Source organism: Micrasema longulum, unplaced genomic scaffold (assembly GCF_059751315.1).
Source record: "Micrasema longulum isolate JH-2025_06_02 unplaced genomic scaffold, ASM5975131v1 h1tg002619l, whole genome shotgun sequence".
NCBI classification, from domain to species: domain Eukaryota; kingdom Metazoa; phylum Arthropoda; class Insecta; order Trichoptera; family Brachycentridae; genus Micrasema; species Micrasema longulum.
In genome coordinates, this window is record NW_028279754.1 from 6,000 (window position 1) to 19,669 (window position 13,670).

Sequence of the window (13,670 nt, forward strand, 5' to 3'; positions counted from 1 at the left end):
TTTCCTTTCCACTATCTCCTTGTTTTGTGCATATTTCTTTCATTTAACTTATAGTATATTTATTTTTTATATAGTTTAAACCGTCGCGCGTCGTCGCTTTGTTTTAGTATAATTAACTGCACATATGTATGTTATTGGATGGCAGGCCCTAATATTTTTATATATAATTACATTTTTATAGTTTCTATTTATATTTATTTAATCTGTACATCTCTTTGTATTCTCAATAAATTCGCACCTACATAATTTGTTCGTAAGTAAAAATATATATATACCTATATATCGCTAGCCGTAACTAATTCGTTTCGTAAATTCATTAGTATCGTATGGGAGGGAACGAGAGCGAAACTTGGTTTTGATTGCGTTAGAATGAGATGGATATGTAGCGAATGAACGAACTTACGAAACGAAATTGTGACGGAATAAGCGCGCAGTGAGATAAACCCAAAACTTTAGATTTTGAGATACACACGCAGATATTTTAATAAATTAAACAAATAAATATTTTCAAATAATGTAACATTGACGTTAGATAGTTAATGTGAGTATATACTATTCATAACCTACTTCAAATAATTTAATTCAGCCAGATCCTTTGCACTCATTAAAGTCCGATTATCTCAGAACGTGTTCTTCAGAGATATCTCAGTGTTGCTTTGTGCTAGCGATTTACAATGTGTTTCAAGGCCAGACCACGAAACTTCAAAGGAACATCCCTCATGGTTTTTTTTTTTTATTCCTCGTAATTTTTTTTCAAAAATTCTGTTTTTGTGAATTTTTTATTTGGAAATGGAGACAATCCTTAATGTCTCGGACTAGCATGCCTTCTACAAACCCCTACCCCTCCCCTACACAGCGGCTTCCATAGTCCCTGTCCGAGCATCGCTTCGTTGGTCAGATACGTATTTAATCACAATGATTTTTTTCCCTTAAATATTGAAAAATATAATTTTCCAAAAAAATTATTAGGATGTTTTCAAAGGTACATTGTAAAAAATGTTCCTCTGAAGTTTCGCAGTCTGCTCCTGGAAAACGTGAATATGCATATACAGCTGTATGGTAAACCTTGTCACATCCGAAACCACGATGATCGGCATGATCGAGATGACATTCGCACATAAAAAAAAATAGAAACATTCCTAAATATTTTTTTTAAAAACAAACGGTTGCTTACAAAATTGCAAATTGCAGAGTTAGCTACCCCCTCCGCATCCATGTTTCTCCCCTGCAGAGGAAAGCGACTATTTGGTTTTTAAAAGAAAAAAAAAATAGTTTTGAAACGCTTCTAAATCACATTTTTTAAATGTGCCAACATGTCTTCATGCTCATACCTATCATCAGGGTTTCAGATTCGACAGGGTTAACCATACACGCTGTATATTTTTGATCTACCTGTCAACTTGTAGTAAGTTTGCGTAATATAAACTTTGTCTTTACGAGACTCACATTCCACAGTAAGACACAATAAAAAATATTTATTATTTTCCTACTCACGATGATGAAGCAGAGTAGCGCATGTATGTGGCTACTGGCCACTGGCCACTGGGTACTGGGTACCAACTCCGGCACCAAAATATTGCCGTGCGGCCGGAAAGATTACGTGAAAGTTACATGAAAGCGACCTAATATAACGTGGACAAACCCAAATGAGCCTTCATTCGCTTTTACGGACGCGGAGTGTGAAGTGACATCTCCCCTGCATATTGGTAATACTTTCAGAGCTTATCTATCCATCCCATTATGGATAGCGAGCAGTTTCGGGAATTCGGGAGAGCCGCTGTGGATTATATAGTCGACTACTTGGACAATGTGCGTGAACAGTGAGTACATACAATCGTTTACCAATACTATTATTTATAACAGTTTTTAAGTTAATTAAGTTTTTAAATATATCGGAAGTTTTATTAGAATCCAGTAACCGATATAAGTAAAATTATTATCGTGTTCTAAATTTTCATTGCTTTAAATAACAGAAATTAGGTCTTAAAAATGACTAAAGAAAAACTGTCGAAACACTAAATACAAACATTTTTAACATATGACAACAGAGATAGATTTTTTTTAGAGATGAATATACGGAAATCTTGGCCTTTACAGGGCTGTACTTGTCGTTGAAACATTCACCAAATCAACAAAAAGAAGAATTTAAGAAATATAGATTTGACATAGGCAAAACGATGAATGTTACACAGCGTGTAAAATGGCCACTTAAACCAGTGAATGTCATAAGCCTTACATCTCAAAAAAAATACCATCTCAATAGTAATTTGTTAACCTTTATAACTCCCTAGGGGATGAAATCCAGTCTTTCTCTACAATCGTTTGTAAAAACTCTAAATATTATTGACAAATATTGTTATGCAAATAAAACCTAATAAAAGTTTTATAAGTCATTTTTCTGAAAACCTGGAATATCTATATTTCATTTCGGTTATTTACATTATTCATTTTTTATGTAGTACTGATTTTTGACAAAATAAATTACTAATGATTAGAATTAACGTAAACTTAGAATTTACCGAAGACCAGATTAATTCTTTGGGTGAGCTTTAAAAGCTCTGTATGACATTAAGTAATTATTATGAAAAATATTTATCGTATTTCATACAAATAATACACATTTTATTAGTCAACTTTTATTGAAATAATTAAATACGAATGGTGTTAACATTATTATGTCAATTTGATACCGTGACAGTTAGCAATTCAGGTAATGACAGATATTTTAAATAGCTTTAAATATATCGCACACTAATGTGGAAGTTCTGTGGTTTTTTTTTATTATTTGTTTATTGACTATCAAACTAGGCCAAACAAAAAAATTATACATCGTATTATTAGCAGTATCATTTTTTTAAATTTTGTGATTTTGAAATTACTCCGCCTGTGACGTCACAAGTTTTATAATTATAATTGTATAATTTACGTAGCGCCATTTTTGTGAAAACCACCTCTAAATCGATTGGTAAATTGGCTTCCCGTAAACCGGAAATATATTAAAACTCAATCATTGGTTGATCCTTATGAACTTGTGACGTAGTTCAAAGTACACAATTTTTATTACCTTTATGTGCGTTTTCGAGAAACTTCGACGTACAATGAAATGCTCTTATTTTTACCGCGTGTGAGAAAATATTTTTACATCCAATTTCCCGTAGCACTTAACTTCCTCATCAACTCGTCTTTAACTTTTTATAGCGCCCATGAATTTGAATTATCTTATATCATTTGGTCCAAGCATGTATTTTTATAAATATATTTTTTTATTGATTTGGAATTCATTTTTCAAGGCCAGTGTTACCTTCAGTTCAGCCAGGATACATGAAGGACCTTATTCCGTCCGAGGCTCCTGAAGAACCAGAAACATGGCAAGATTTTATGAAGGACATGGACAGAGTCATCATGCCGGGGGTAACCTTTATAATTACACTTTCTTTTACTATTATGAGTACCATGAAAAATAACATGTTTGCAAGAATAAACCTCGTCTAAATCAATTAAAATGATTCACGCGATCGATCAATACCATCTCGTATTATTGTTTTGCACCTACTTAAAAATTTGTTAAGCTAACAAATAATATGATCCCGAGTTCAATTACCGTCTGGTTTTTTCACTACAAATGAAAATGTTATATTAAAATAGCAACTAAATAATTAGACTTTTAATTTTTTGGGGTAATTTTCAATGAAGGTTACTTTTCAATTACTTTTCATTTTAATTTTCTGTTTGCCTACTGTTAGCGTAGGTATAAAGAAAAGTAGAAAAATATGAAGAGGTATAAAATTATAAATGTAATTAATTGTTTTTTTTATCTGTTTCATGTAACAATTATTGTAATAATTTCAAAAATTCGACCTTTTACGGGAAATGGTCGATGTAAAAATTTGATAAAATTGAATAAAATCTGGTGCATGGTTCAGAACTGGTTTGGAACATTACAGGTACACTAACAGGTGTATAATACGTCCGTGGCTTGTTATGTAACAGTGTTCACGTAACTTCAGGCTTCTAATGTAAATGAGTGGTTTGTGTTTCAGATGACCCATTGGCATTCACCTCAATTCCATGCATTTTATCCGACGGCCAATAGTTACCCCGCAGTTGTCGGGGAACTTTTATGTGCGGGACTTGGATGTGTTGGATTCAGCTGGGTAAATATTACATTTATTTAGAAAAGGTGAACTGATAGCTTGCCCACCACATACCGCACACCGCATCTGAGGGATTAAGTCTCCTTGATGGTGCCCACATACAAGGCAAAATTGCTCTTTGCCGAACGAAAAAAACTACCCGAAGCGGCTCTTTGTAATTTGGTAGCCTTAGCATATTTGTGCTGAAAGAAGGTAATCCAGGGGTACATAGTAAAGTGATAAGCGAAAATATCATTACTATACAACGGTCCATTAACTCGTCTATTTTGCCACCAAACTTACCAAAAGTTTTGTGCATTGCCTTAACCTTTTTAGCAAATAACATAAACTTATTTAATTTGTATTTATTTATTTTACTCATAGTATATTTATGTAACGTTTATTGAGACACAATCCCAACTCCATGGAACCAAAGTCTTGTGTTGAGTTGGGACGAATATATGCATAACACTTTAACAATCACCACATTTAATTTACAGAATAAAAATAGTTATTAAAAAATACATGGCAAATCAACATATAAAAGAACGTACAATGAAAAAACGTTTGAAGCACATGAAAAAGTCAAATTGAATATCAGCAGATTTAATATACTCGTATATGGTCAATATGTTTGTAACCGAGCGTGCACAATTTTTTTTCCTATATGCATATGTCCCGTTGTTTTCCTACTACAAGAGTAAGGCCCTTTTATACATGCTACGCCAATCCACCCGGCCAAGTAATTTTACCGGGCACATCCTACAAACGCACACAAAATGTGTTACCTTTTGTAGCGTGCAGAATAGCACCCCTGTTAATTTGAGGATATTTATTTTTTCCACGCGAATATTTTTTGCTTCATATATAGCCACACTGATGATTAAACGTTAAAAAATATGATTACTTGAAATCAAACATCATGATTTTCATTCAAAATATTGCGACCCAAAACACTTAATTATGTTGAATTGACCAAACCGTATTAGTTTTATTTCCGTTTTTGAAGCACTTTCATACATCATTTGACGTTTAATAATTAGTGTGAACATTTTGTTAGTATTACCTGAGTTGTCGAATTTTCTACCCGGCTTTCTATTGATAAGCCTGAGTATATACATGGTGTTCTTTAAACCCTGTCACATCCGAAACCACGATGATCAGTATGATCAAGAAGACATATTGGTACATTAAAATAATTTTTTAGAAATAATATTTAAAAAAAAAAAAAAACAAGTGGTTGCTTACTTCTGGAGGGAAGAAACGAGTAGTGGGGAGGGGGGAGTCTGATCCACCACCAACCGCGCGGCCGCGCCCCCCTTGCTTCTCCCCTGCAAAAGTAAGCAACCATTTATATATATTTTAATTTTTTTAATATTCTTCGTTCTAAATTGTTTTAATATTCTAATATGTCTTCTAGCCCATACTGATCATTCTGGTTTTGGATGTGACTGTTTAAAGAACACCTGTATATTAAATGGAATTAATTTACTTCATTTCTTAATGATTATTTAACGATTTTTTTGTACGTTTGCCTTGTAAATGTCGACCTCGTAGTGTAGTGGTCGGTTCGTTTGCCTACCATGCAAAAGGTCTCGGGTTCGATTCCCGATGGTTCAAATGAAAATATTTATTTAAAAGGTGTTTTCACACTAGAACATTTCATAGTCCCCGGACTGGCACCTGAATCGTAAGACTGCTTATCTTACCTTCATGTAACAAAAAATGAACAAGATACGCTGTGATTGGTATTCCAATCCAGTATCCTATGCACTATTAGGTGTGGAAAAGCAATGATGATGATGAAAAAAAGTACCTTTTTTTTGGTCGTCAGTAAAATATTTTTTGTGGTAAAACATAACATGACATAACAGAAAATGTTATTGCATTTGTGTTACGATAGTATATTGTTCACGGTCTGGCAACATTACGCGGCCACTCCACGCATGTGCGCAGGCGGGATGTCGGGTAGGGGGGGGGCGTACGGCAGACTTACGAACACAGTTCGATGTATGCAAACTTGGTTCTATGCGCCTTCTGGTATATTATAATCCTATGGTTTTTCCTTATTGTTTCAAGTACAAAGAAATGCGGAATATAAGAGACCTTCGCGTTGTGGCTTCGTGCTCTACTTAATTTCCCATTTTTTGGTTGATGCTCCAAAAACGAGTCTTCAAACCGGACTCAATCGCCGGTTAACGATCTTCTCAATATCAATCACTTTCACTGAAATTTCTTGAATAAATTTGGTAAGGAACCTGAACTTATTAACACCGAATTAAATCAGAGATGCTAGATACGAGTATTAACGAGAACTCGTATTCACATACAAAGTATACGGTAGTTTTGTTGATGTTCAGGAATGTAGCCATACTTTAATCTATTAAATTCGATTATTTCTTCATTATTTTTGTTTCAACCTAACATCATATCGATGGACTTTCATAAATGATGCAATTTTCCTTTTTTATTTCGCCGTACATTACACAATCTTAAAGGCGGCCAACGAAAAGTTCAGCATAAAAATTCGATTAACAAACTCCGCTTCCTTTACTCTTTCACTTCCTTCAGATGATAAAAGACGTAACGTGTTGATTAACTTGACTCGATAATAAACCTCATTCTGTGGCATAGTTCTACAAAGTCTAAATCGTGGTACGTTGACCTACGCCGAAAGCAAAAGACTCAGCAAAACCCTTCAATTTTACTCATTTTTAACAAAAGAAATCTAAGTCGGTACTATTCACAAAATTGATTAAACGATTGAGCTGGATAATGGTCCCGTGGTAGCATCTCTAAATCATCTTGTTAAAAAATCCGAATTCGATCAACACTCTGCCACAACTTGTTTATTCATTTCTATCAGAATAATAAAGGACTAGTTGAAAAAAGTATATTTGGGTAAGCTATAGGAACGCAAATAGTTCATCAACATGTTTAGAATATCCATAAGTAATTCATACTGCAAAATAATTTATCTATGCAATAAAAGCTTATTTAAAAAAATATCTTTAGGATACATTAAATGTTTTAATGTTAACATCTCGCTGCCCTAGTTCTTGTATGTTCAATCGCAAATTTTACCAAAGACATTTTTTTTGTTTTTAAAGTCTTCTTCTTCTTATGGTTCCTCTCCCCGATGGAGGTTGGAAATCATCATTGCGATTCTTACTTTATTGGCAGCTGCCCTAAACAAGGACTGAGTGCTGCAATGGAACCAGTCGCGCAAGTTCTTAAGCCAAGAGATGCGCCTTCTACCTGCACTGCGTCTCCCTTCAATCCTTCCCTGTAGAATGACTTGTAAAATTGTATATTTTTCGCCTCTCATCACATGCCCAAAGTACTCAAGTTTTCTTTTCTTTATGGTCTTCAGTGCCTCTTTATCTTTTTCCATCCATCGGAGAACATCATCGTTTAGGACTCTATCCACCCAGGAGATTTTTAATATCCTCCTGTAGCACCACATTTCAAAGGCTTCGATCTTTTTTTAAGTGTTTTGGGTGAGTGTTTTTTAAAGTCAAATAAGTCAAATCGGTAAGTGGAAATTGGCACTTAAAAAATGCTGAAAATACTATTTACTAACGGAAAAAAGAATAATTCTTTAGCCAGGTGGACGCGTAATAAGATAATGAACATATTGGCATTCATAACTCTTTTTTTTAAATGGTCCATTGAACATACAAGAACTAGAGCAGCGATCTGTGAAACTCGTAATGGGTCATCCAATTTTCTTATAATTTGTGTTGCTCACATTATTACATAGAAAACATAATTTTCTAAATTTCTCGCAAGTTAATTTAATATGAGTCATTGCGTAATATTCTGCGGCATTTTACAAGTTGTTATAGTTATGTAGGTAATAACTATTTTTACTCTTCAGCGAAAGTGTCATACTTGGACTGGTAGATAAGATGCAAATTGTTGTAGGTTTACCTCATATTATGAAGTATTGTACATCTTTCTATAACCGCAAATATAACACGTGTCATTAGTCATTACACAGTTAAATATTGTTAATGTTAGCGAAGATAAAAATGACTTATATTCTAATGAAACTTCTGTTTTTCACTTTTAATTGTTGTTTTATAAAGTTATATGTTTAACAACGAGTATAGCATAAAGTTAAATGATACCTATCAAATGTTGATTAACATCTACTACTGCAGTCTATCTGACTATTAAATTTATTTATTAAAGTATTATTTTTTGTCTTTTTAGAGTAATTACGAACAAGTTTTATATTTAAAATACCTAAACGTAAATAAATATAATTCAAGAGTGTGAACGTTCACAAGAATGTACGTTATGTAAGAATGTATCTAAATACAATATAGCTTATTCATTCAACCCGGTTCAGTGAAAATCGAATGTTTCGAAATTTGAGCCCCTTTGTAATGTTAATATTAAAAAGTAAGTAGAAATTCTTATACGTAGTGTCGATAATAATATCTGCTTTATTCAAGTTTATTGTATTGCAATTTTTGGCACGTACTTACATTAGATTGATCCATTAAGTAGCGTGTAATTATAGTACATGAGTAGCGCAAATTATAATCCAATAGTGGCTGGGGCCAGGAAACAAGTGCCCTGTCATACGCTTGCCGGAACTTTCCTTCTCAGAGAAGCAATAAGTAATGTAATATTGCCCCGGGCCAGCACGTCTCGTCGCTCGCCCCAGTACTTTTATTTTCAAATGTAATGCTTCGGTAATATTGTATAACGGAGATTACAAAATCTTGATTCACGACACATGTTTTTTTTATAATTTACCAAATGAACATCGCGAAATAAGGAAAACTTATTATGCATACAAGTAATATTTTTTTTAATCTGTCAATTCAATATTTTTCTACATTGCAGCTATCGAGCCCTGCTTGCACAGAATTGGAGGTAGAAATGATGAACTGGCTAGGAAAATTGTTAAACCTACCCGAGGAGTTTCTTAACTCTTCTTCAGGCAAAGGAGGAGGAATTATACAGGTGAATATCAATTAATTGTTGTTTTCTCAAAAATATGTAATCGTTACCTAATTAATTTCCGAACTGAAACCTAACTTTACTTATAAACACGCTTTATAAGATAAGTTACTGATGCATACTTCAAATAATTCAAGATTATGATTTTGCAGGGTTCAGCGAGTGAAAGTACCCTAGTGGGATTACTGGCTGCCAAACAGAGATTAGTGACGCGCCTAACAACACAAAACCCAGAATTGGACATAAACCTTCTCAGGACAAAGTTCGTTGCCTACACGTCAGAAGACTCCAACTCCTCAGTAGAAAAAGCTGGACTCCTCGGAACAGTTCCCATGCGTCTGCTGCCTTCTGACGACGACTGTCAACTCAGAGGGGAGACCCTGGAAAGGGCGATCGCTGAGGATAAAAAGAAGGGCCTAATACCTTGCTACGTGGTTGCAACTTTAGGTACAACAGGAACCTGCGCCTTCGACCGAATAGACGAACTCGGTGCTATATGTCAAAGAGAAGGGATTTGGATGCACATAGACGCGGCCTATGCCGGAGCAGCTTTTATTTGCCCGGAATACCAATACCTCATGAATGGTGTACAATACGCGGATTCCTTTAATTTCAACCCTCATAAATGGATGCTGGTAAATGCCGATTGCTCAGCATTGTGGGTAAAAGATTCTCACGACTTGATCAACGCGTTCGATGTACAGAGGGCATACCTTAAAGATAACGGATCAGAGAAGACACCCGACTATCGCCATTGGCAGATCTCCCTCGGCCGCCGCTTCAGGGCGCTAAAACTCTGGGCTGTACTCAGACTGTACGGAGCCTCCGGAATCAGAAGTCACATCAGAAAACATTGCTCTCTAGCCGACCACTTCAAGTCTCTAGTGCTGGCGGATAAGAGGTTCGAAGTCGTCACTAACCCAATATTAGGCGTAGTTTGTTTCAGACTGAAAGGTAACGACACCCTGACTAAGGCCCTTCTTAACAGACTCATGGAGAGAAAAAACATATTTCTAGTATCGTGTTCTTATAAAAACGATTTCATTCTTCGTTTTGTTGTATGCAGTAGATTATGCGAATTGCGAGATATCGAATTTGCTTGGAAAGAAATACAAAGTCAAGCTACCACGATATTGGATATAGCGAGTGATGCTGACGTAGAAATACTCGGAAGCAAATTGGAAAAAATAGATATTTCTGACAAAGTGAATCCTATTAATGAATTCATTATAACATCGGCTGCGGAGGAAAAATCAAAATAAGATTTTTGTAAATAACATGAGTGTGTAAATAAAGTTACCTAAGTTGATTATAAAAAAATACGATTACCTATAATAAATAATAAGAGAATAACAGTGAAGAATGATTTGATTGAATATAAGGTATAATAAGTGATTAAAAAAGACATAATGTATTATAGGTAATAATAATTCATTATGGATATGTAGGTACCTACTGTGAATTTTAAAACTTTTATAAAATTTTCTTGTTTTAAAATTTAAGAAATACGAAATCGTGTTTTTGTGTAGCTATTATTAAATATATTTAAGCCCATGTTTTTTCTTCCATTACCTAATCTACATACCTGTACCATATACCTTTTTTAAAAAATACATTAGTATTAATTTCGAATCGAATCCGTAACGTCCACAACTCCAGATACCAAGAGAGATTCAGAAGGTACTAAAATGTCTTTCCATTGATTTTATTTACATTTAAAACCGCAAGAAAAGAAATAAGAAATTTTATTATTTTAAACCGCATTGTCATGATCTCTTCCTAAGTTTCTTGGTCACATATATAGGGACATAAACTAACAAAGTAGTATTTTCCACATAATAAATTTTATTATCTCCAAAGGGCATCACAATCATCATCATCATCAATCCCCTATCCACATCCAGTGATGCGTAGGACACTGCATCAACGGCCAATTGATCAGTTGATACACGAAGTCAAGATTATCAGTCTTGCGCTTTATATCCAAACCAGAGACTATGAAATATTACAGTGAATTAACTGTAAAATTCATTTCATGTCGATCTTGGCGGGAATCAAATACAGCACCTCAGGTATGGTTGGCAAACGCTCTAACCAGCTTTTAAGCTAGGATTCAATCATTATATGAGAGCAACCACCGAGTCCAAAAGTTATTATATTTCACCAACAGAACAGTATGCTCAGTTCCGCCTGCGGTGCTATTCTGAATCGCTCTCGCGGCCGTAGAAAACACTTTTATCTCGTGTATTTACATACAAAATAGATAAAACCATAGTGCACATAAAAATACATATTATTATTTTATTTCGAAGATGTCACTATAATAGGGAAATTTCACAATATACGAACACTAATAAATATAAATGTGTAATGAATATCGAAAAATTCATTGTATTTTCAAAATCAATATGAATATTGTGGACAAATGTTTTAATACATAACTTTTAAAATAAAATTATCGATTAATCTAATAAAAATTCAATCATTATACACTAGCGACACCTAGGAGCGTGTATCAACTTTATTATGGTCTGATAAAATTAAATGTTACTTGTGGATATTTATCCACGACCATAACAACTTGTTTCTTGCGTAAACCTATTTCATACAATTATAACATCAACTAGTTTACAAAATGTATATTTATTTATTTAATACGTTGATGTAAATTACAATTTATGTATTTCAAGGCAAACATAAGACGAAAAAATTAACAGTAAAATATATCGTTCTCGTGGTACACAAGATACGGCGCTATGTGCATCTTTATATTTGATAAAATGGATAACTTTTGATGTTATTTTTTTTTACTCAAATTTAGTTTCTACTTTTTTAAAAAAAAAATAATGACCCGCTAAGCCTCTATTTTAGAGGCTTGTCAACAGGTGGGAAAGAGGGGATATGGAAGGAGGTGGAGAATAATTCACCACAACACCCAGATCAATTGAGAAGAAAATCTTTCATGGATTTTTTTTCTTGCAACTGGCGGGAATTGAACCCTGCGACGCCAGTTTCACAGTCGGCCGTCTAACCAACTGTGAATTCTTTCAATAATGTACATAGAGCTCTGCATTGGTACTTAAATCGCAGAGTAAGTACATAAGTAATAACATAACCATGACATAACACTTTAGGAACAAAGAAAACTTGCAGATTATTTTATGTTGACCTTGCTGGAAAACTCTATTTTCTTTTTCAGGATTTTTTCCTGAAAGAAATCATCTAGTCGATAACAAAAATTTCTTCATTTTTGCTAGAAGAATTTCAATTTCGCTTCGTGGTACAGCAGAAAGAAAAATTACATGTAATATTTGCGCTTTCACCAGAAATTAAACCTGGAACCATCCGTGCACGAGTCAAGCGTTTAAACCACGAAACCAATGCTTGATGAGTAAATATTTAGCCTATCAACAATGACTTAAAGGCCCCTGCCTGAGTCTTCAAAAATGACCGCGTCACCAGCGTACTCCAGATCACATTTTTTGTGAAGAGGAGATGGTTTTTTTTAAAAATAATTTTTAGATAGGAGTTGCATTATTGACCATGCTTATAATGTGAAAGGTTTATATTTCACAAGTGTATTTTGTTTCTTGGCTATCTATATATCTAAGTAGTGTTGGGAAAGGTGGGGAATTTCGGCATTGGACCCTTATAGGAACTTTTCAGCGTTTGCTTAATGAAAAGAAAACCACAGAAAACTCATTCAAGAGAAGCAAGACTATTGATAGATATCAGTAGACCTACCGTTTCACTTAAAGAGATCAAGGCATTTTGTGTCCTCTTATCGTTTATTGTCCTTATAACCTGTACTATCCTAACCATGAAAGATACTACCTCTTATGATAAGTCATTATGACTTATTACGGAATGGATGTGCTTAAGCACATCTAAGGATCCTTACCAACACTTCTGCATCGCACCTCCATGTTATGGCTGTAAAGGGGGCATTGCATCAACAGGTGGGTACATCTTGGGAGATTTTATCATCACATGGTCAGCAGCTGTTGATCTCGAAAAGTTTAAAACCCTCATGGCCTAGGAGTATTTGTGTGAGTTCGCAGCTCATACGCTGTTTTTTATTGAAATCAGAGGCAACAAAAATTGAATTCGTTTTCTGTTCTGTGGTGACGTTCAAATAACGTTCGTTCCAGAATTGCAGAGTCCTGTTTCTTATTTTTATTTTAGCAAAACAAAGAGAAAATTCGGAAACACCAAATCGGGGGCTGACCTTTTGAGCGTAGCTTCCCGATCTTTTTTATCCGCTCTTTCGTTGAATAGAATTTCGGTGTATCCTCTTACCCATCAAATATATACATTTCGTGTTAGAGAAGATAGATATTTCTCGGTCTGGTATTGACTTTCTTAATATGAAATCCATATGGATTATGACTAGGAATGGTGCGAGAACGCAGCCTTATTGAACTCCGGCGGTGACTTCAAACCACTCTGTAACAATATTGTTAATTATAATCTGGCATTCGCTATTCAAGTGAGAGTCTTTAATTATTTCGCCAATGTTTATAGTTTTTGGGTACCCCAATATGCTTTTTGTATTTTCCA

The 13,670-nt window shown here is 34.4% G+C and overlaps 1 protein-coding gene across 1 annotated transcript; it reads left to right on the forward strand.

The window, feature by feature from the left end:
* Positions 1-1,734: 1,734 nt before the first annotated feature.
* On the forward strand, positions 1,735-10,372 carry LOC148271857 (aromatic-L-amino-acid decarboxylase-like). The gene is made up of 5 exons (XM_088240840.1): positions 1,735-1,820; positions 3,291-3,411; positions 4,041-4,154; positions 8,994-9,113; positions 9,263-10,372. Exons 1-5 carry the CDS (start codon positions 1,741-1,743, stop codon positions 10,370-10,372), a joined length of 1,545 nt encoding a protein of 514 aa, XP_088096966.1. The 5' UTR covers positions 1,735-1,740.
* The last annotated feature ends 3,298 nt before the right edge of the window (positions 10,373-13,670 follow it).